The sequence below is a fragment of the Tachysurus vachellii genome, chromosome 11, assembly GCF_030014155.1.
Source record: "Tachysurus vachellii isolate PV-2020 chromosome 11, HZAU_Pvac_v1, whole genome shotgun sequence".
Taxonomy (NCBI): Eukaryota; Metazoa; Chordata; class Actinopteri; order Siluriformes; family Bagridae; genus Tachysurus; species Tachysurus vachellii.
Genome location: NC_083470.1, coordinates 1,805,001 through 1,829,013, shown reverse-complemented (window position 1 = coordinate 1,829,013; position 24,013 = coordinate 1,805,001). Strand labels below are relative to the sequence as shown.

The 24,013-nt window shown below is 43.4% G+C and overlaps 1 protein-coding gene across 2 annotated transcripts in view; it reads left to right on the top strand.

Annotated features, from left to right (window-relative positions):
- The first annotated feature begins 1,036 nt into the window (after positions 1-1,036).
- sh3gl1b (SH3-domain GRB2-like 1b) overlaps positions 1,037-24,013 on the top strand; it is a 25,580-nt gene continuing 2,603 nt past the window's right edge. The window contains exons 1-10 of one of the 2 annotated variants that reach the window (XM_060880672.1): positions 1,037-1,547; positions 8,743-8,811; positions 13,769-13,841; positions 13,989-14,132; positions 16,461-16,594; positions 17,074-17,232; positions 18,172-18,275; positions 18,771-18,907; positions 19,996-20,040; positions 21,665-24,013. The exon at positions 21,665-24,013 is cut by the window's right edge and continues 2,603 nt beyond it. In XM_060880672.1, the coding sequence (XP_060736655.1) occupies positions 1,503-1,547; positions 8,743-8,811; positions 13,769-13,841; positions 13,989-14,132; positions 16,461-16,594; positions 17,074-17,232; positions 18,172-18,275; positions 18,771-18,907; positions 19,996-20,040; positions 21,665-21,861 (1,107 nt within the window). In that variant the 5' untranslated portion in view covers positions 1,037-1,502 and the 3' untranslated portion in view covers positions 21,862-24,013. The remainder of the gene's footprint in view (positions 1,548-8,742; positions 8,812-13,768; positions 13,842-13,988; positions 14,133-16,460; positions 16,595-17,073; positions 17,233-18,171; positions 18,276-18,770; positions 18,908-19,995; positions 20,041-21,664) is intronic. The other variant, XM_060880673.1, reaches the window with a different exon arrangement.

Genomic DNA, 24,013 nt, shown 5'->3' with positions numbered 1-24,013 from the left:
CCCCCCCTCTGGATATTCATGAACACTAAAATTCTTTCATGTTGTATTTACTAACTACAGCAGGAATTTTAGCCAAATAATAATGAACTAGCAGAAGAATATGTTTTACAAAGTACTTTTGTGAGTTCCTCTGGATGACAGCATCGGCTACGTGGTGTACATGTAAATGTTACACTCCTACGACTGACTTACGAATAAATCTGAATGAAAAATAAAGACCCATTGTTTTGGGAACAACACAAGAAATAGAGCTTTTATAGCAAAATATTTGCACCCCTTTTCCACCCCCACCCCCATGGTTTGAACGTCCTATATCCTTGTTAACTGTTTGATGAGTATTAAATGAAGCACATTAACCCGCTTTTGTTTTGTTTAGATTACTCTCAATCATTTTACTGTATTCCTATTGAAGTGAATAAATGATTTATTATTATTATTATTATTATTATTATTATTATTATTATTCATTCATTAATCATTCATCTTCTACCGCTTATCCGAACTACCTCGGGTCACGGGGAGCCTGTGCCTATCTCAGGCATCATCGGGCATCAAGGCAGGATACACCCTGGACGGAGTGCCAACCCATCACAGGGCACACACACACACACTCTCATTCACTCACACAATCACACACTACGGACAATTTTTCCAGAGATGCCAATCAACCTACCATGCATGTCTTTGGACCGGGGGAGGAAACCGGAGTACCCGGAGGAAACCCCCGAGGCACGGGGAGAACATGCAAACTCCACACACACAAGGCGGAGGCGGGAATCGAACCCCCAACCCTGGAGGTGTGAGGCGAACGTGCTAACCACTAAGCCACCGTGCGCCCCGTGATTATTATTATTATTATTATTATTATTATTATTATTATTATTATTATTATTATTAATAATAACAATAGGGCACGGTGGCTTAGTGGGTAGGTAATAATAATAAAGAAAGTATCAGCCCGTGTATACACACATCACGTCCACTGGAGGTCGCCGTTGTCCACAATTTGCTCAACGTCCTCTCACTGCGCATGCGCGGAACGGTATCTCCAGAGTAAAGGACCGCTAGCTTGGCTACGCTGTTGCTTTTCTATCGCTGCTCCATTCAGCTGTAAAAGCAGGAGGCGGAACATTTTCACGGATATTTTTAAAAGCCAACAAGTCGTTTAAAACAAAGGAAAACTGTTTGTACCTCAAGTGCTGGATTAACATTAACAACAGAAACAAACAGAAACAAACCCGCTGGATGTCTGCGCCGTGCCGCTGGACCGAGTCTCTCGGCTAACACTCACATTAACACTCGCATTAACATTCGCATGAACACTCGCATTAACACTCACGTCAACGTTTGCATTAACACTCGCATTAACACTCGCATTAACACCGCGCACACACCCGGTTTTTCTCGTTATTACTCTTGTTTTTTTTTCCCCCTGCGATATTTTTTTTAAAAGTTGTTCATTTTCCTTCTGCGGGAGAAACAACAGAGGGACGTGTTTAAAGATGTCTGTTGCGGGGTTAAAGAAGCAGTTTTACAAAGCAAGCCAGGTTTGTTCTTCTGACTTCTTCTCCTAACTGTTTTCTGTTTACACTCTGATTAAAATCCTTTACACACAAATCATCTGTAGTTTTTACAGCTTGGTATCGAGTTAAATCCGTTACATGAGAGTGAATAAGTGAGTTATAACTGTTTATAACTGAGTGTGTGTATACATATAAAGTACATAAGGTGTATAACACAAGCCCAGTCATGACCAGGGTGGTACATTAGGGTTAAATCCTGTTTATTCTCTTGTGTCTCCCAGCTTTGCTCTTGCAGGGTTTTTTCCTGAGAGAAAACAATCTCCAGGTTATTATAAATGTGCAGTTATGACAAGTTTAACAAGCTTTATAACGCTGAGTAACATCGTCTACTGCAGGACCATAACATTGGTTTTGAGGTTAGACCAGTTAGGAAAATATGTGCCACGTTTGCTATAACTGGCCTGGAAAAAAAAAGTCCATGGAAGTGAATGTAGATGTGGATTAATCTGAGGATCCTACAGAGTCCTAACCTGAGGATCCTACAGAGTCCTAACCTGAGGATCCTACAGAGTCCTAACCTGAGGATCCTACAGGGTCCTAACCTGAGGATCCTACAGAGTCCTAACCTGAGGATCCTACAGAGTCCTAACCTGAGGATCCTACAGAGTCCTAACCTGAGGATCCTACAGAGTCCTAACCTGAGGATCATACAGAGTCCTAACCTGAGGATCATACAGAGTCCTAACCTGAGGATCCTACAGAGTCCTAACCTGAGGATCATACAGAGTCCTAATCTGAGGATCCTACAGAGTCCTAACCTGAGGATCATACAGAGTCCTAACCTGAGGATCCTGCAGAGTCCTAATCTGAGGATCCTACAGAGTCCTAATCGGAGGATCCTACAGAGTCCTAACCTGAGGATCATACAGAGTCCTAACCTGAGGATCATACAGAGTCCACTCGCTTCACCACGGGTTCCTCTGTCAGCTCCTTTAAATACGTCCTCTTTATGAAGCGTTGGTTTGGGTTGGTTCTGTTTTCAGAGCAGCTGGATGTTGAGTGAGTGGGTTGTGGGTTTGAAACGTCTCGCCTGGACGACCCACTGCTGCACTCTTACAGAAAGCACTTCATTCTCCGGGTCCTTTCTCACCAAGGCTTTACATTTAGATGTTAATCTACTAGCTTTAATACACACATGGGACACACCGATTTTTGATTCTGATGCCTGGCTTTGACATTTACGTTTCTTCACCTAGGCTTCACTCACCAACGCTGTGACGGAAACCGCAAGAACATTGTTCAAAGTATTTTGTTCTAATTTCTGAAAGATAGAAGTGACCAATCCACAGCTCTGTACTTTTGTTCTATGGTTCATTTTGGATTTAAAATGGTGAACAGGCCACGCCCACAAACGCGAGAAAGGTCATTGTGACGTGATCACTTTAAATGTTTAAGAAAAAAAGTTAATCATGTAAATAATTTAATGTACAACAAGTCGAAAATGTCGTGTAGCTAGCAACTAGCCTACAGGCTACACACGCACAGCAGAAACAGAACAGGGATGAGTGGATCTTCAGTCTGGGATTGATGATAGTATTCGTTAGTGTCGTGTGCACACATTAGCATGCATAAGGTTTTACCAGCTTCACCTGGATTGAGTACACGATTATTCACTTTTCCTTTCGGTTTCAAATTTTTAGTTTAGTTCAGGAAGAATTCTGAGATCCTGAGCAGAAATAGCCGCTGTTTATTCGAAAGCATTATTCATAGTGTGCGAGATCTCAGCACGTCCTCGCAAAGCTAAAAACAAGGCAGCGATATAAACTGTGTATTTAATAATCCATCAGTATTTGTGTGTTCATGACGAGCTGTACGAGAGAGTGACTCACACACGACCCCATCAATAATCAGAGTTTTTACTAAACACACAATGTTTAAGCTGCTTCCAGTCCAGTCAAATCCAGTCCAATCCAGTAAAATGGGTCAGACAGATTTTTTTTTTTGGGTGTTGTGTGTGTGTGTGTGTGTGTGTGTGTGTGTGTGTGTGTGTGTAGTGTCTAACCTCTCACTTCCTTTCCGCTGATCATAGCGGGAAACTGAGCCGGCAGACCACTTCCCAACTTCCTGTCAGGAATGAGAGAGAGAGATAGAGAGATAGAGAGAGAGAGAGAGAAGTGAGAGCATGTCCTACAGACAGGAAGAGGAGAGTTGGATCAGGACAAAATGGAGCCCCGCTTTGTTGTTTGGCTTCAGGCCAAAGAGGAGCCATGTAACTAGCTAGCGAATGGACATGTGTTTGTGTTTTGTGGGTTTGTGTGTGTGTGTGTGTGTGTGTGTGTGTGTGTGTGTGGGTGTAGCCTAGCTGTCAGAGTGATTGGACTGCAGTGGTGCTGCATGCAGCTCGTGTCAGAGTCCCTTTGTAATCAATACGGCTCAGAGGAAAGACACAGAGCCAGAGACAAACTGTGTCAGCTACAGTCCGGCCATAGTCTCATACCCTCATCCTATCCCATGATGCTTTGCTGCATTCCACATGCATGGATAGTAAACTGTGCCAGGGTGAAGAATATACACTGGTTATACATGTGACGTTGCTCGTTTGTGTACTTCCCGTAAGCCAGGCCACATTTTATTGAATCCCAAATACGTGATCGATTTCTGATGAGGTTATGGTTGAGGGAGCGCTAACGAGGGCGTGCTAACGAGGGAACCTTAACGAATTATCCTTAACGAGGGATCCTTAACGAGTGAACCTTAACGAAGGAACCTTAATGAGGGAACCTTAAGGAGGGAACCTTAACGAAGGAACCTTAACGAGTGAACCTTAACGAGGGAACCTTAACGAGTGAACCTTAAGGAGGGAACCTTAACGAGTGAACCTTAACGAGGGAACCTTAACGAGGGAACCGTAACGAAGGAACCTTAATGAAGGAACTCAAGTTAACCATCAAAACAAACACATTGTGTTGTTAAGGACGTCGGGGTCCACGATCCTGTAACTTTACCAGCGTTTGTGCCTCTTTAAAACTACAATTAAACTGATTTACCTTACATGAATTCTGCATTCTGATTGGTCAGAAGCTTTGATTAGTGTTCTTTAACAGCAGCGTCATATTAAGGCTCATTGAGGTGAGGGTTCCTGTGAGGAGAAACACGTCTGTGTAAAGTTTACACTGAGTCTCCAGTGTGGCTTTGTAACCGACGTAAAGCTGTAGCGTCTTCCGGACGGACGAGTTTACGCTTTGTTGTGGTTTCTGGTTTAAAATGACACCGTAGGCTTTTTAGACACTGACAAGAGAACGAGCGTTTATAGCTGCTATAACAGATATAGTTTATAGCTGCTATAACAGATATAGTTTATAGCTGCTATAACAGATATAGTTTATAGCTGCTATAACAGATATAGTTTATAGCTGCTATAACAGATACGCGAACAGGAACTAACCTGTTTATCGGTCATTTAAATACAACTAGAACTGGCTAAAAATTTAACACGCACTTCTTTAATGAATCCAGACTCGTAATTGTTGGCAGAGCGCTCTGGTGTGTAAGAGGAATAAAACTCTATTGAACTCTGCTTCAGTTATTAAAAGTTCCTCAGCATTAAAATCGATCATATTCTTTATTCCAGCTGGAAGTGTTTAGTTTGATTAACGTGAATCAGATGTGCCATAAACCCGGAGACCGGATCCTCCCGTATGCTGGATTGGATTTGTAACGTAACGGAGCATTTAAAAACACGACAAGGTGGAATTTTGTCTGGTGACTTTAATGAAATCTAAGGAAGTGTTTTATTTATTTATTTGTTTGTTTGTTTGTTCATTTTGCTGTGTTTTGCGGTGCTTTGTATTTGTTTCTGGAAACCTCTTCCTGTACGCCTTCAGAGCGTAGTTTTGTTCTCAGCTCGTAGGCTCATGGTTTTCAGCTCAGTCAGATGGAGGATGAGTCAGGTGGGATTCACACAGAGCACATATCAGATCTCTGTAGAACCCCGAAGACTCAAAGCCGCTCTGAAAGATGCGATGAGTCGTAAATATTTACTTTAGACCAATTGAAACAGAGATTTGCTTCAGACTTCTGTCACACTAGAGATCTGGAGATCGCCATTACACTTAATGAAATGTTTTTTCACCACTTTGGTAATTCTGAGCGTGCTGTAATGACACCTCATATTTTTATACATGTATGTATTTATTTATTTATTTATTTATTTATTTATTTATTTACCTGCCCAACGGCGTTCAAGCCGTCGCTATTGTCAGGGTTTTATTCAGGTTCTGCTCATGCTGAACGTCCCGCCGTACAGCCGGTTGTGTGTGAAACACAAAGCATTAGAGTCGTGTAGGTGGTGTGTGTTGTTTATTATGAGCGCTGTACGATCTCTTATGCAGACAGTCACAAAACAGACAATATAATAAACACAGCACTGCGTTTTATCTCACACACTTAATGGGATCGTGTTAACCCGACGTGACATCGCGCTGGACAGAGTGTGTGTGTTGGGGGGGGTTTAGAGTTGCAGGGTTTATCGAACTGCTTCCACCATTTGACACGTTCAGACGCCTCACTTCACTTCTCACTCAACAGAAATGACCTTTTAATTATTAACCCTGTTTCTAGTTCACCAGCTGACGAGCGCATCCCAGAGCACTGTGTGTGTGTGTGTGTGTGTGTGCGAGTGTGTGCGAGTGTGTGTGTGTGTGTGTGTGTGTGCATGCTCCTGGTCCTCTGTGGTGGAAAATGCAGGTCAAACGAGGCCTCGTTTGCTGAGACTTTTGACCTGCGTCAGTGAATCGGACTCGTCTCATGACAAACGTCATCGTGTCATAACCCTCAGAGTCGACCTCAGGAACAGGAGCGACCATGGCACAGTTACTGTGCGACCATTTATAACCACGTTCCTGTGCGATTTATTCTACAAATACATTCTTTACCTGTTATAATGCATTCGTAAGGCATTGTTTACAAGGCTACGGAAAAGCATCTTACACAGTTTATAGCAGTGTTCATAAAGCACTCATAACAGCACATTAGGTCACTAACACTGCTCCAGTTTATAAGTCCCTGGTATTCGGGGTAACGTTGTTATAATATGTAGGTTAATAAAAAAAGCCATAAAAGGTTTTTTTAAAAATAATCATAACAATACAAATAGCACCTTATAAACACTTTATAACATGATTACATCATTTATATTTCCTTATACTGTAATACTCGCAATCATAGGAGTAATTGCATGAACGGATGTACGTTATAATCACGATTACTGACATATGACTGGACTACCAAATATTCCTTAAGGCCTTGTGAGTGTTTCCATGGATTCCACGCATTTCTGAGCAGCATTCACGAGCGGAGGTTTTGGAGGTGCAGTAAACGAGAACTCGCCACGTCTTTAGGAGACCGACGTTTAGAGTGCTGAGTTTTTTAGGGGTTTTTTTACAAATGCATCAGGACTCAAAGTGTTTAGAGAAAATAAATAGAACATAAAAGAAAACTTTCACTTTAAAACCTCCCACACCACCAAACACAGACGAGCTTGCCAGTATTTTAATCTTTCTCAAAAAATACAGAGGAGTCGGAGTGTGACTCGTATCAGAAGTTCTTGAGAAGGTTGTCGTGTAAGTGTTGAGATGGTCGGTGTGTGTGTGGGAAACCGGCACCAACCGAACAGGAGGAAAAATAAATTGGTTATTAAGTGAAAGTGAAATTTGGCTGCTTTATTATTCTGAGCTCTGAGACCATGTGTGTCAGTACGTGTGGGTGTGTGTGAGCGTGTGGGATGTTTGTGCTCGGAAGATGAACCCAAAAAGCATTTCATCAGGTTTTAAACACTTCCTGTAAGCATGTTCCTGAAAAAAAGGCCAGATCTGCAAAAATAAGAATGTTGTTCGCATTAATCTCTTCCTGTACTCCGACGCACACGTGTGAAATTAGCATCGAGTCGTGACGTGATCTCGGAAACACGAAGCGTTTCCGTCCCTGCGTAAATAAATCCTACAGCACGGGGACGACAGACAAAAAGGTGACTTCCAGGGACCCGAAACGCAAGACGGAGCTTAAAGTAAAGTGTTTTATTCAGGGCAAGTTCACTGCAGTCGCACGTGAAGAATCTGGTGCAGGCATTTTGGAGCGAGAGCGAGAGAGAGAAAAGGAGAGCGAGGGCGGGCGAGGGACTGCGAACCAGGGAAAATATGAGAAGTCTGGACACTTACAGTATTTTATTCCACATAGCTGAAATTTCTAACACGGGCCCCGTTGCGATCGCTAGAAACATCGACATGGTGTGTTCAGTTTTACACCAGCGAACTTCGCAAACTTTGTCCGAACCCGAACTTCCAGCTCAATCAGCCGTCAGTTCAACATCCAGTTCACGACACTGCAGCCTTACGTGTAGCCACGCCCACAAAACTCCTTACAAGGCAATGGAAGCTTCCAGTAATGCAGCTCAGCCACTGCAGCGTGTCAGCTAACGCAGACGCACACTAACCCCTCCCCCTCATTTAGAACACCTCAACTTCTTCTTCATTTATGGATTTGTTTCAGAATCACTTCAATTTCAAATGACCGAGTGCCACAAAATGGTTATTAAACTGGCGTGTGATTCGGAAACGAAAGCCTTATCAACACATCAACGTGAGTTCAGTTCGATCATTTAGCGAGTTTCTTATATGAAAATTCGAATACATCGAATTTTGGCGTAAATGCTCCTGCAAACGTTTCGCCAATAAATGAACGATTAATGTTTTTCAAAATATATCCGATAAAAATAACACGATGTTTAAATAGCAGCACGATAGCTAGGACAGCAGCCATTTTTAGACACGACCCAAATAGCAAAGCGATAAAAAAAATACCGACGTTAAATTGTGGCGCCCTCAAGTGGGCTCTTGTGGTGCTCGATTTTAGAACCGCCCACATTCTACACAGATCCTACACAGAATCATGGGAAACCTGGAGCCTATCACAGGGGACTCTGGCCACAAGGCCCCACCCACATCCGTGTTAGTAAATAAAAACAACACGAATTAAACGGCTTTTAAAGTAAATGTTACCGCAGTGCGTTTGTCTAATTCATAAACCGCCCATCATTCAGTTCATCATCATCATCATCATCATCTTTCTCGTGATGTTGATGTCGGTTACGTGACGCGAAGCGTTTGTTCAGTCGTTTGTGTAACGCTCAGCTCTGACCGTCATGAACACTGTTTGTCTGCAGATGGTGAGCGAGAAGGTCGGAGGAGCAGAAGGAACCAAGCTGGATGAAGAATTCAAAGACCTGGAGAAAGTAAGAATGTTTGGTGTTATGTTTTTTTCTGCAGACGTACAGTCGGGTCACTGTTCATGTAACCGATCATAATATTCTTGCCTTATATTATTTTCTGTCACGTACAAATTCAAATCCTTCCGGTTGTCCCGCAGCCCCGCCCCCAAAATATACAAAATCCAAAAACTTTTTACAACATGGACTTGTGACATATCAAAACACTCAGAACAATGAGGGGAACTTCCTCATGTGTAATTTGATGATGTCATGTGATGTCACATGATGTCACATGAAAATAAAAAATTAGCACAACATGGACATGTGACATATCAAAACACTCAACACAATGAGGAAAACTTCCTCAAGAGTATTCAGATGACGTCACACACTCGTCTCGACTAGCCTCCGGGATTTGCCACGTGCAAGCACCATTCACATTTTCTTCAGGAAATGTACGTTCTAGTGTTTTTTTAAATACTGTACAGATGTTCAGAGTTACCTACAGATGTGTTTCAGTACAGCTGTGCAGGATGATGTCGCGTAAATCTCCCACACTCTGCCGCTTGATGATTCACGCCGTCCACTGTTTATCTCTCTACCTGCTGTGATCGCCTTGTTAAAAGTTTTGGCACCTCTGTTGGCTGTCCTGCTTGTTTCTAGTCCAGGCTCCAGCTCTCTCTGTATTACTGCACAACATCACGGGTCACGTTCGGACCTTCGCCGGCAGCTGGAACAGAGCGTATTTGGTCACATCCTACGCTTAAACCCTCGTTCAATCTGAGAATTTGAGTGCTTTACAGGATTCCGGGATTCATTTCATTTCCATCAAAAACACACGTGTTGCTGATTTCCTGAACAACTCCCTAAACATTTCAGCGTGGATTTACACTTAAAAGTGTGTGTCAGCATTCCGAAAAGTAAACCGACTTCTTTCTGAACACCGAGTCAGTTTTTTTCTCCTCACACACAGCAGAAGCACACTGATGTGTTTTTACTGACAGAAGTGGAAAAATCTAGAAACCTTCCAGTGATTCAGTGACACACTGTGTGTATGGAGCAGCTGCTAGAACGTTAAAAAGGCGTGTCGTTTCGGAGCTCCGCTAAAAAGGAAAACGCTCAATCTTTTCTCCGGAGTTCGACTCCGACTGATGCCACAGCAGACCTAAGCCGCACACTGCAAACACTACACACACCACACACTTGCACTACGCTCAGTGTACTTTAGCGTCTAGCGTAGTAATGTTAGAAGGGTCGTCTCTAACGTCTCTAACAGAACGCTAAAGTTTGCGTGATGCCGGTTGTCGATCAAAGGATCAGGGTTCAAGCCCCAGCACTGCCAAGGTGCCACTGTTGGGCCCGTGGGCAAGGCCCTTAACCCTAACTATCATGGCTGACCATGCCCTTGTGCCACAACTGCCAAAGCACGACTTTATGCAGCGTAAAGAATTTTACTGTGCTGTAATGTATAAATGACAAATAATGGATTTTATCTATCTAGAATACAGAATATTTTTTTAGACATTTGTAAGATGTCTCGTCCACCGGAGTTTCTGCTACGCAAGCAAAGCTGCGTGTGTTGAGTGCATGAAGTGTTTCGGTTTGAATAAATGCATCCTCCAGGTTCATGAAGCGCTCGACTTTTTCTAGGAAGACTATATATGTATGTATATATATATATACATACATTCGTTCATTCATCTTCTACCGCTTATCCGAACTACCTCGGGTCACGGGGAGCCTGTGCCTTTCTCAGGCGTCATCGGGCATCAAGGCAGGATACACCCTGGACGGAGTGCCAACCCATCACAGGGCACACACACACTCTCATTCACTCACACAATCACACACTACGGACAATTTTCCAGAGATGCCAATCAACCTACCATGCATGTCTTTGGACCGGGGGAGGAAACCGGAGTACCCGGAGGAAACCCCCGAGGCACGGGGAGAACATGCAAACTCCACACACACAAGGTGGAGGCGGGAATCGAACCCCCAACCCTGGAGGTGTGAGGAGAACGTGCTAACCACTAAGCCACCGTGCCCCTATATATATACACGTGTGTATATATATATATATATTACACTGTGGAGTAGAATAGTGGGGACACAATTAAATAGCGCACAGTCCGTCATGCTGTCAGGGTTTAAAGGTATGTAATGATGATATATATATATATATATATCTTATAATATATTATATAAGAATTCTTTCTCAAATATTAAGGAGACGTAAAAGTGTTCCAATAAAGCGTTTCAACTCATTTACTAGAAATTCAGAATAGTCTTGAATGAAGCAGGTCTCAGTGTTGCACCTTTTCACAAGCACATGATTACAAATAAAATAAACAATAGATATAAATAGAACTAAAAAAAAACATCAAGTCATAATAACAGTATTTTTTATAGTCATTTATCTGATACCTTACACACTGCCTTATTGTCTTGTTGGTATTAAATTACTTGGTCCTGGGGGTGTGTAAACTTTTGCACGAGCTTGAGCTTCACTAAATGTTTAACCCCGAGTGACGCTGCTGTGCTCAGAACTGCTGAGGTAATGCTGGTATTAATATGTAATGCTGCTGTAACACACACCACCGAGGGAAATGTCAGCTGTACTTAACCTGCTGCTCTGTGTGTGTGTGTGTGTGTGTGTGTGTGTGTGTGTGGAAAGTGGCACCTGTTACAGCCACTCATACACACAGAGCCATGTAAATGAAGACACATGGTTAAGGCTTTACAATCTTTATTATCAAAACGGAGCTGCTGACGTTCAGAGTTTAGTAGAAAAATGTCACGTTCTGGAAGAATCCGCAGATTTTTCTCACGAACCTCACAAGCTACGACCGAGACAAACACCCTTGTTGTCCTCTGATCTTTATTTATTATTTTCGTTTTATTTATTTATTTATTTATTTATTTATTTATTTATTTATTTATTTATATTATAATTAGCAGCTATTAGCAGAGTTAAAAAGTGTAATAAAAATATTTATTTAATACCACAAAGTAAAAAAAACTCTGGATTTTCATATTATTGGATTAGTCGGGGGGGTCACGGTGGCTTAGTGGTTAGCACGTTCGCCTCACACCTCCAGGGTCGGGGTTCGATTCCCGCCTCCACCTTGTGTGTGTGGAGTTTGCATGTTCTCCCCGTGCCTCGGGGGTTTCCTCCGGGTACTCCGGTTTCCTCCCCCGGTCCAAAGACATGCATGGTAGGTTGATTGGCTTCTCTGGAAAATTGTCCGTAGTGTGTGATTGTGTGAGTGAATGAGAGTGTGTGTGTGCGCCCTGTGATGGGTTGGCACTCCGTCCAGGGTGTATCCTGCCTTGATGCCCAATGACGACTGAGATAGGCACAGGCTCCCCGTGACCCGAGGGAGTTCGGGTTAAGCGGTAGAAGATGAGTGAGTGAATGAATGGATTATGAATGAATGAATGGATTAGTCAGTTTTAGCCAAAACTTGTCAATGCAGCAACAGTTTGCACAGTTTCCGGTACATCACACAGGACCTGTCTTGGTCCTGTCACATCAACACCCTGGTGAAGAAGAAGGCCCGTCAGCGTCCGTACCATCTGAGACGCTTAAGGGACTTCAAACTACCCTCTCAGGTGCTAAAGACTTTCTACACCTGCACCATCGAGAGCGTCCTGACGGGTAGCATCACTTCCTGGTTCGGGAACAGCACCATGCAGGACATGCGAGCCCTCCAGAGGGTGGTGCGGTCAGCTGAAGGTGACCTGCAGGACATCTACAGCACGCGGTGCAGGACCAGAGCCAGGAAGATCTAAATGATCTCAGACGTCCCGACAATGGACTCTTTTCTTTGTTGCGTTGAGGGAAACGCTTTCGCTCCTTGAAAGCAAACACAGAGAGAATGAGGAGAAGCTTCTTCCTGTAGGCCATTCGGAGTCTAAACCAGGAGACACCCAGGATCTAGTACTGGACCTCTCTCTCCAGCTTCACTGTTTTTCTGCACAACCTTTTTTTGCACTATGACACTTTAACTCCGGACTTGTAGAGCACAGTGAAATTTTATACACTCTATACACACCATACTGCACACGGACACTTTAAGGACAATCAATAAAACCATACTCATTTATGTATATACATTTCGTCGCTGTCGGGCGGAAACCTCGTATGTCCAAATTTGGTCAATTTCATATTTTTTCACATATCGATGCTATTGGTCAGTCCCCACGTGGGTCTGTTATTTTTACAAGTTATTAACCAATCTAAAGTCTTGAAAATAGCTTGAGCGCAAATCTCATAACTCCATTGGACACTTCAACTGTCCACCTCTTCCTCACTCCGTGGGAGAGCTTCACGGCATATTTCTCCTCAAGAAGAGTCGCAACGAATCAACACGTCTTCTGAGGTAAATGTCTTCAAAACACTGGGCTCAAAGAAAAAAAAATCTTGACCCCCGCTAGTTCTGGTGCTCGTCTGAAGACAGGAATTTAGCGCAAGACAATCCACTGCAACGAGGACTAAACCCTGTGCACTGCAGATAAGGTACGGCGTTTTTTTAATGTCCTGAAAAATAACGGTTTTGGAGATACGAGGTTTCCGCCCGACAGCGACGATATATTTTTCACATATATTTTCATATTTTATATCGTTTATACTTTTTTATTTATCTACCTCCTTTTGTTTTGTTTTTTATCCCTAATTGCAGTCCTTTTACGTTTGAATACCAAACAGACACAAAAAGCATTTCACTGCATGTCGTTTATGCGACGAATAAAATTTGATTTGATTTGATTTGAACCAATTTATTCATAAAAACAACCGAGTTTCGAGCGTCGCTACGGTTACCGGCTTATCGCATAAGCCGATTTTCCCCCACGTTTGAAACCAAAAGTGAGTTTTCTGTAAGTCATAAATATGTGAACGCAGCCCGGCGTTTCACACAGAGAGGAGAGGCGCAGTGTGGCGCTTCGTGTAGTGACTCCGGTTTCTCCCTTTCTGCAGAAAGTGGACGTGACCAGCAAAGCCGTGGTGGAGGTCATCTCCAAAACATCCGAGTACCTGCAGCCCAACCCGGGTAAGAACAGAGCCGCAAAAAAAAAAAAGAAAAAGCAAAAAGTTCCTAGTTAGTGAAGTTATGTTTAAGGCAAGGTTTAGGTCTGTATTCGTTATTTTATCTCTTTCTGTGTGTGTGTGTGTGTGTGTGTGTGTGTGTGTGTGTTAGCGTCTCGTGCCAAGCTCTCCATGTTAAACACCATGTCCAAGATTCGTGGGCAGGTGAAGAGCCCCGGATACCCGCAGGCAGAGGGGCTGCTGGGAGAGTGTATGGGCAAATACGGCCGTGACCTCGGAGAGGAAACCAACTTCGGTGAGCTCACACTCAAAAACATCACATTACTGTTATTAACACCAGATTTGTTACGGATTATTATCACGATTTCTAACACTTTCTCTCCGTTTACTTTGCATTATATCTCGTGTGTATGTTACAGCAGTTCTATACAGTGGTTTTAAAAAAAAAAGAAAAAAACTTAAGTTAACTTTTACAAAGCGCAAAAACCAGAGACGCCTCTTCCGTAAATGAAGAAATTTCTGCTTACAAAAAATCTTCACCACATGAATTATTTAATGACACTTTTTTATGTGGAGCTTTCTCCATACAAATGCATGTGAATGAGCTGTTGCTATGGAAACAAGTATCGAGTAGCGAGTGCATTAAAGGCGGGGTCTGTCTCTCGGCTTCAGAAAACCGAGTCGGGCCGAATAATAAAAAAAATCAAAAACAAAAATCAAAACAAACGTGTAGCCAATGAGCAGAAAGGGGCGTGTCTTGTCGATATGGGCGGAGAGAGTGTTCAGTGCGCATGTGTGACATTAGCAGAAAGCGGTTTTAACATTGACATGGAGGATAAAAACAAAGAAAGAAAGAGAAGAAAGTCTTACGATAAGGTAAGAAGTAGGACGTGTTAATATAGGATCAGCTTTCCAGCGCTGGAGAGAACTGAAGGAGCAGGAAGTTGGTCACATATTCACAGATTGGAGTTTCCTGAGTCAATAACTCCTGAGCTAAACACTGTTACTACACAAATAACACCTCTTTTCTATCGTAGTAATGTAGAGACGCAGCTACAACCGTGTTTTGTGTAGTAACAGTGTTTAGCTCAGGAGTTATTGACTCGGGAAACTCCAATCTGTGAATATGTGACCAACTTTACTTAAGACGCCGAGGCGCTTTTTTCCTTCTCGATAGGTGAGTAACGTTGGTTTTGTTTTGTTACACAGAACTAATATATGCCTTTGTCCTTTACATGATTATGCTTGTGTGTCATTTTTGCTTGTTTGTTTATCTACAATCGTATTGTTCTTCCCTTCAGCTATGATAAAGACACATTTCTTTCCATTAGTTGCCTGGGTTACGTATGTATGTGTGGGCGGAGCTATCGATACAGGGGTGGGACCCATTTGGGTTAGGGGCGTGTTTGTTTTGGTGATTTTACATGTCAACATTGGCTTTCAAACAACAGAGACCTCACCTTTAATATAAACCTGCGGTACTGTCAGAGCTCCTGCTAAAGAAAACTCATCCACGCCGTCCTTCTGACCAATCAGAGTTCTAGCCCTCACACGTACACGTGGTTTAAGCGTGACCTGAAGTTTATGGAGCATTTCTGCCCTTACGCATCACCGCATACGGTCACGTTCGAAATTACTGGCACCCCCACGAAAAGAGACGTAACCTCCGGACAGCCAGAAACATCCTGATATTTCCTTCCATTATTCTTTACAACGCATCGCCGATTGTTTTTGTTTCCCCTTCATTTTTGTAAGCGTTTTGGTTTCGATCTCTCGATGCTTGTTGCTTCTGGTGCCGCCTAGAACAGAAATCACACAGTACATTTGTTTTATATAGAAATATCATCTGAGCAGAAGCGTGGATCTCAACACACGTCCCGGACAGCGAGTAAAACGTTACGTCTTTGCTCTGTGTAAATATAGACCCAAGCAGGCAGTTTATTGAGCTCGCATCGTTGTGTTCACCCACTTTGTTTCCATGGCGATGCTGACATTTGTGTCTTTATGTCATCTTATAAATAAATAATGATCTTTTGTGCAGAAAAAAAAGCCTCCAGTGTTTCAGACGCTTGTATTAAATAACCAGGTCATACAGACGATTTAATACGCTACTTTATATTATAAACGATTCTTAATCAAGTCCAGGACTAACTGACGGAGCGAACTAACCGATTCGTCTTCTACAGCTGTTGAGTTCTGGATTCTGATTCGTCAGGAGGTGTCAGTTTCCCGTCCGGGGCAGCAGCTCAGCCGCGTGTCACGGGTTTATCGTTTTAACGTGTTATGGTTTCTATGGTAACAGCTCATTCGCAAGGCCTCAGAAGGGTTCAGATTGTCGTTAAGGTGGTGAGGTTGTTTTCTAAGTAAGGAGTCTCCAGTGTCGCTTCACGACAGGAGTTTTTACGCTTCTCCGCGGAGTCTCTTTAACACGACAAGCCGGAGAAAGACCGTTTGTAGCTGCTATAACGTATGGGAAGACAGGAAGTCGTTACACAGACGTCCCGCAAGATTGAACGTAACTATAATCCGTTAAAAAAGGACTCGTAATGGTTGTCGAATTGCTGTGAAAGAAATAAAACCCTGCAGTTATGGTGAAAGTGAAAATTCACTTTCGTCCGAGCAGGAGCCGCGCTGGTCGACGTCGGGGAGAGTATGAAGAGGCTGGCTGAGGTGAAGGACTCGCTGGACATCGACGTCAAGCAGAACTTTATCGACCCTCTACAAGGCCTGTGTGACAAAGACCTGAGAGAGATACAGGTAAGCCGAGAGAGATACAGCTTCTGACAAAAACCGACAAACTAAGTTTATATTAGAAAAAGAATGAAAACTAAACACAGCGGTTTCACGACATCTCTTTAAGTAACGACAGAAGGACGTTCATAAAGTATTCTAAGCATTTATCATCTTAAATATAAGAGCCAATAAGGTCGTAGTACGCAAATCCAGGCCACAACGCAATGGTTTAGTGGAGAAAAGTGGGCGGGAATTGGGGGTCTGACGGAACGTGACACGAATGAAGCTTAAACGCTTTTCAGCCTTATTTCTGTGATGTGCGGCGTTTAACCGAGCTGAGATGATGTCAGGGATGACGTCAATAAAATATCAAATACATGTTTATTTGCAGTAAACCTCAGGACTGCTGTCCAGACTTAGTCTTTGTGCTGTGTGTGTGTGTGTGTGTGTGTGTGTGTGTGTGTGTGTGTGTGTGTGTGTGTGCGATTGTTTTTGTCCCGCAGCATCATTTGAAGAAGCTGGAAGGTCGTCGGCTGGATTACGACTACAAGAAAAAGCGCATGGGTAAAATCCCGGATGAGGAGGTGAAGCAGGCGCTGGAGAAATTCCACGAGTCCAAAGAGGTGGCAGAGATCAGCATGTACAACCTGCTGGAGACTGACGTAAGCAAAAACGATGGATTCTTTACATCACTACATGCTGTCATTACATTTACATGGACGACGTCATTACATCACTTCATCTCTGACCGTTACACAGCGCTGACACCGGAGACTCCGATCATATACGTTACTGTACATAGGACACTAATGTCAGAATGCTGCAGAATCTACTAAAAAGTCTTTATGGGTATCAGTAAGTGAGCTGTAATAAAGTTCAGGGCTTTGTTTGCTCTGCTTCTGCTGTTTGTAGTCAGACCCTGAACTGTGCAGACTTTGTTTTTCACCGTCAGGCCTCGGCTTGGCTTCTCCAGCCTGCTGTTTGTCAGTACAGTGGTTTAGTCACAGCTCACAGCCATGGCCCACTTTACTAAAGTTGTAACAGATCTTTGTCCCAGTCTGTAAGAAGGATCCTGGATTTGTTTTCCTTATGTCTTTCTGGGTTTTGTCCCTAGAGAGCTCACGGTGCCCCCTGCTGGACCATCGAAACGCTGCACTCACTCCTCTCTGTTGACTTGTTTATAGTGATCAAAAATAAATAACTGAAGGTTTTTCAGGCGTTATTGCTGATAGATTTCTGAACACTGGGATCAGAATGAAGGCACCGCCTGTAAGTGTGTGTGTGTGTGTGTGAGTGGATGTGTGTGTTTTCCTTTCTGCGGTTACACAGTCAGTTATTCATTAACTCTAAAGAATCTGTTTGTTTTTTTCAATAGTGGAGAATGGACGTGTGTGCGTGCGTGTGTGCGTGCGTGTATGTGTGCGTGTGTGTGCGTGTGTGTGCATGTGTGTGCGTGTGTGTGTGTACGTGTGTGTATGTGTGCGTGTGTGTGCGTGTGTGTGCATGTGTGTGCGTGTGTGTGTGTGTGCGTGTGTGTATGGACTATCAAGCAAAGGAGGAGTATTTATTAGGTGTGTGTGCGTGTGTTTCTCTCTCTGCAGATCGAGCAGGTGAGTCAGCTCTCGTCACTGGTGGAGGCACAGCTACAGTATCACAAACAAGCTGTACTGATTCTTGAAGAACTCTCTGACAAACTGAAAGACAGGTGTGTGTGTGTGTGTGTGTGTGTGTGTGTGTGTGTGTGTGTGTGTGTGTGTGTGTGTGCGTGCGCGCACTAATTCAGCACAGAGTAGAATTAAATTCATCACAGGATTTATTAACCATAACCCTTTCATGTGAATGGATGGATATATGAATCAGACGGACAGAACAATGGGAGAGTGGGATAAGCAAGGTAAAAAAAAAAAGAACGTAAATGGAGGAATACAATACAGAGAGAGAGAGAGAGAGAGAGTAATACTGTATAAAAATGTCTCGGTATAAAGGACTGCCTGTACACAGACGGAGAGTTAGAGGGATGTCTAGAGAAAGACAGAGCAGAATCTAAACCCCAGTGAATCGCAGTCATGCTGCACTTATGGAACACTCGGTATTTAGATAGAAAAGGTTCACTCAAGGCAGAAATGTGCTTAACGGGGCATAACGACATGCTCGTTAATTCCCTGTGTGTGTGTGTGTGTGTGTGTGTGTGTGTGTGTAGGATTCTCGAGGCTCAGTCTCGTCCCCGCAAAGAGTACATCCCCAAACCAAAACCCGTCTTCGACTTTGGAGAAACCAACGAGCAGTCGAACGGAGGCTTCACACCTGTTTCTGCTCCTCCACCCATCCGCACCACAGGTAAGTCACACAACCTTCCTCCACCTGCTCCTGCTGCAGGTACGACCCCGACGCAGTCGGATTTCAGTCTTCGACAGGTACACGGAGTCACAAGTAACATTTACTAAAGATTTTGTAAAATAATCGTTTAATAATATACGGTGGACAAGCGTCCCACGGTTACATCGCTCCGTACGATCCACAAGCGAAGGACCGAGAGAGGAGACGTCGTACGGTTTGATCTCTCACAGTTAGCGCTTTACAGAACTGTAAGAAAACTGTCACAAGAAGTAAAACGAACAGGAGGAATAAACACATCGGGACGAAATGATCTAGAAAGTTCCGGGCGATGACTGTGACTCGGCTTCACGCCACTCAGACCACTCATACGTTCATTCATTCATTCATTTTCTACCGCTTATCCGAACTACCTCGGGTCACGGGGAGCCTGTGCCTATCTCAGGCGTCATCGGGCATCAAGGCAGGATACACCCTGGATGGAGTGCCAACCCATCACAGGGCACACACACACACACACACTCTCATTCACTCACACAATCACACACTACGGACAATTTTCCAGAGATGCCAACCAACCTACCATGCATGTCTTTGGACCGGGGGAGGAAACCGGAGTACCCGGAGGAAACCCCCGAGGCACGGGGAGAACATGCAAACTCCACACACACAAGGTGGAGGCGGGAATCGAACCCCCAACCCTGGAGGTGTGAGGCGAACGTACTAACCACTAAGCCACCGTGACCCCCCACTCAGACATGAAGCATTTTATTCCTTATTAATGACAACAGTTGCACGAGTTCATTTCTATTTTTTTTTTCTATCTTAACCACCACTTTTTTTTCCCCCTCACTCAAACTAATGAGGAGAGAAACAGAGAAAAAGACAATGTACACTGTGTGTGTGATGTTATGGGTCGGTGGCAGGGTGTGATACCGCCGCCTGGCTGTGTGTGTGTGTTTCTGTGTGTGTTTCTGTGTGTGACAGAGAGAGAGAGAGAGACGGCAGGACGAGAGGACAGCTGTCCGTCTCTCATCACTCTGTGACCTCGTTTTACTCTGTTTTTGTTTTTGCTCCTCTGACATCATCAGATCAGTTGTTCAAGCGCAGCAGGTCAGCGTGGAAACCCAGACCGAGTGAGTCAGAGACGTGTGTAAACGTGTGCATGCATGTGTGTGCGCTTTTACGGGGGAAATAAGACACGGCGACTGACGGACATCATCACTCATCTCGGTTACGTAGTGTATAAGATCAAGTTTAAACCACAGTCATAAGTTTCTCGTTCCGTCTGTTCACAGTTATGTTGCTGAAATTGTGCCACTGCGTCGCTCATTTGCATAAAACACTAACACCCGTCCTGCCTGATTGGATTGTAACAGAGTGTGTTGTAGCTAACAGCATGCACACATCCTCTCCTGGTCATTTCCCGAGCCTGAGGTTTAATCTGATAAACATCACAGAGATGCAGAGTGACGTCTGTAATCAGGGCTTCATCGCCATACGGATCAAACATAAAGTCTGCTGCACTGTGAAACACATTACGTAAGATCTGAACCGGTTCCAGAGAAGCGGATCTTGCGTGCAGCAGTTTGTGGACTCGTTCCAGAGCCCGGTGTCGATCAGGACCGCACCGGACGCCGTGGACGTCAGATCCGCTCAGTACGGCCGAGTGTTCCTGTTTATCTCCACGCCTGAGATTTCACAATGTTTACACACACATGCAGGAGACGGAGAGGAGGGTGGGGCTGTGCTGAGCTTTCCCTTTACCACACACACATACAAACGATACAATGAGATTTGGGCTTTTCCTTCAATAAGGAAGCTGATTTAGTGTTTAATCATGATTCTCAAAGCTCATTAGTAAGTAGAAGGTAAATGTGCAACAGTTTAAGTGGAAAATAATGACTTGGTGTATGTCATAGTTCACACTAGGGCTGGGCGATACGGCTGAAAACTGTATCACGATATCAGTGTTTCATATCGGTCGATATCGATAATTATTGATTTTTTTTATGACCCATTTAAAATAAGGACCAGGAGAAAAATATATTACATATAAACATTTTTATTTTAAACTTAACCTTCCTCTGATCGTAATCCCCTCAGTTATTAAGACAAATGTCAACAAGCAGGAAAACTCTAATAATTATAATGTAAACATGAGTCTAAAGTCACAATGAACACTTAACAATTATCTCTTAACATTTAAGGGAATGTAAGAAATGCTTAATAAAGTGTAATAAACAAGTGCAAAGTGTTACCAGAGAGTGAGTGCCATTGTTAATGCAACCAAACCTGCTTCGCAACCTCTGTTTTCTTCCGACGAAGAATAAAATGTCCAATCAAGAACTTAAAAGAACGGTAATAAAAATTACATTTCCTTTTATTCCGAAAAAAAAAATAAAAAATATCAAACGTTTTATCGAACACATTTTTATTATCGATCACGTGTCTATCGCGATACATATCGTTATCGTTTTATCACCCAGCCCTAGTTCACACCAAGGAACTTGTATCTTCCTATCAACCCTGAGGCTAAATAAACTTCCATCTGTTTTACTACACAGATGTTTACCCTTCATTTCTTCTGACCTAAATCACTTACTGACTCGCTGAGGTGATTGTAAAAGCAGCATTAATCATTAACTGCAATGTGTCACTATTTTATATTCACCTAATACCAGCTCAGGAGTCTAAACGCATCACCTCGACACTCAACACTGACACTGTGTGTGTGTGTGTGTGTGTGTGTGTGTGTAGTTCCAGCAGACCAGGCATGCTGTAAAGCCCTGTACGACTTCGAACCAGAGAACGAGGGCGAGCTGGGCTTCCGCGAGGGCGACATCATCACCCTGACCAGCCAGATCGATGAGAACTGGTTCGAGGGCTCGCTGCGCAGCCAGTCAGGATTCTTCCCTTGCAACTACGTGGAAGTCATCGTTCCGCTGTTGCGCTAAACCTCAGTGACACGGGACAGAGAGAGAGAGAGAGAGCACGAAAGAGGGATTTTACGGAGGGATTTTCAGCCATCTCAGCACCTGAACTCTGGCACTTTGACCTCTTATTAATTAAGGAAAGAACTTTTTCTTCTCACATTCCAGAAGAAGAAACGAAGGACCGATTACGAACGACTGACGACCGGGACTGACCGATTTAAACCTCGTAGAAGAAGTCGGACAGACTAACACGACTGTAACGCTATATTAACTTTCGCTGAACTGACAGGAAAAGATGACTCCGTGTCACCGTTCGTTTCAAAATTCTCCGTCTCCGTCACCTCGCGGTTCGGCACAGGAGTGTGACCGTATTTAATCATCGCCCAATTCTAAAGAGCCTGTAGGCAAGTTTTAAAGCACTGAAAAAGAAAAAAACTTCTGAATGCATTATTTTCTAAAAATCTGAAGAACGTGTCCGGTACAAACGTCTTCCTGTTTTCCATTATGTCACACGTTCACCACATCGTCCACTCAGAGTTTCTACTTAAAGCCACACTAAGGAACCTAGAATTAACAAAAATAAATAATCCTCGCAGTCCGTTCCATTAAAAGTTCCGTTAGTGTCTCTTTAAAGGGCAGAGATCACATACCCTGATCCCATAATCAAATCCAGAACCAGCTTTAAAAAAAAAAATAAAAACTGGGGCAAGTTTCCTACTGTACAGGCAAAAAAAAAAACAAAACGAGATCCTTGGACTGACCCGACGTCTCCTGACTGCCCCCTGCTGGACAGGATGTGAGCTTACAGACCGTTTGGACGTTGACTGGTTTGGCACTGCGGGCTGCGCGAGTTCCAGCCGCTCAGTGTGTAGCGTTCCTGAGCCACACAGACACAGTACAGGAGCTTCATACACACTCTCACCTCTCCCACTCACATGGACAGATGAATTAAATTTCGCTTTAGATTACCGTAGTGATGTATACGGTGTGAACGCACCTATTTTCCAGACTATAAACATTTTACGGATTAACCAAACCGAATTAAATCTTCATCATTCCAGACAAGCAGCTGTTTTCTCACACGACGGAGATCACGTCAAGGGGAAAAGTCATAGGGAAAGTCGTATAGATATTTTTTTAAAACCGATAAACGTTTTGTACAGAGCTTAAATTTTCCAGTCCTAGTTTTACTACACGACTGAGTTTTTTAAATAAATTCTATCCATTTTTTTATACAGCTGCTCAAATATTAAACTTAAACATATTCATGACTCGAGGTGATATTTATCGTCAATATATTAATTAGGTCAATTTATCTATTTTTAATCACCAGAAATACCTCTAAGCTCACGTTATAAGACCGAACAATTAAACAATATTATTCACCACAACATTAAACTGTAGCATCTAAATTTGACCTTTTTTCTTCTCCTGAATATTCGTACTACATTTTAAGAGGAGTAAAATCGCATTAACGACGCGTCCTTTGTATCGCTGTAAAAATAAACGGTCTGATTTTTCAGACTTTAACAATTCATCGCTGAGTTTAAACAACACTCAGGTTACAAACTCAAAGTAAAACGACTCAAACGAGCAGCAAATTGCGGTGTGGTTATAGTCTGGAAAATACACCGATCTTAACACACCGATTCACCCGATTAAGGTAACGAACGGACGGATGGACGGACGGACGAGCGGGTGAAGGAGAAGGAGAAACATCTCACCTTCGCTCATCTCATCATTACACCAAGGGACTGATGTTAGAACCGTGTTTACAGAACACGTCCTTTATCTACGGTAGAACCCGCTTTCACCATCCGACCCGTTTAAAACACTACACCATCCCGTCTCCTGTGAATAAATTAAACAGATTTGAATTTTCTTTTACGATGAGGAGTACGATCGTCGCACTACAGTGACTTCTGAGAGTTAATGTGACTGCACGCTTGCAGGAAAATGGCCAAAATGGCGATGCGCTGCGGGTGTACAGGATGTGCTCGGCTTTAATGTGCTGCCTGATTTTAGCTTCTGTAATCTCTGTATATGATACTGCTGGCGGTGTCCTTCTGTTTCACACACACACACACACACACACACACACTTCTGCGTGCTTGTGTACGGAAGCCCTGAAACACTTTGGAGGCGGTTATTATTTGCTCAGTATCTCGTTCTA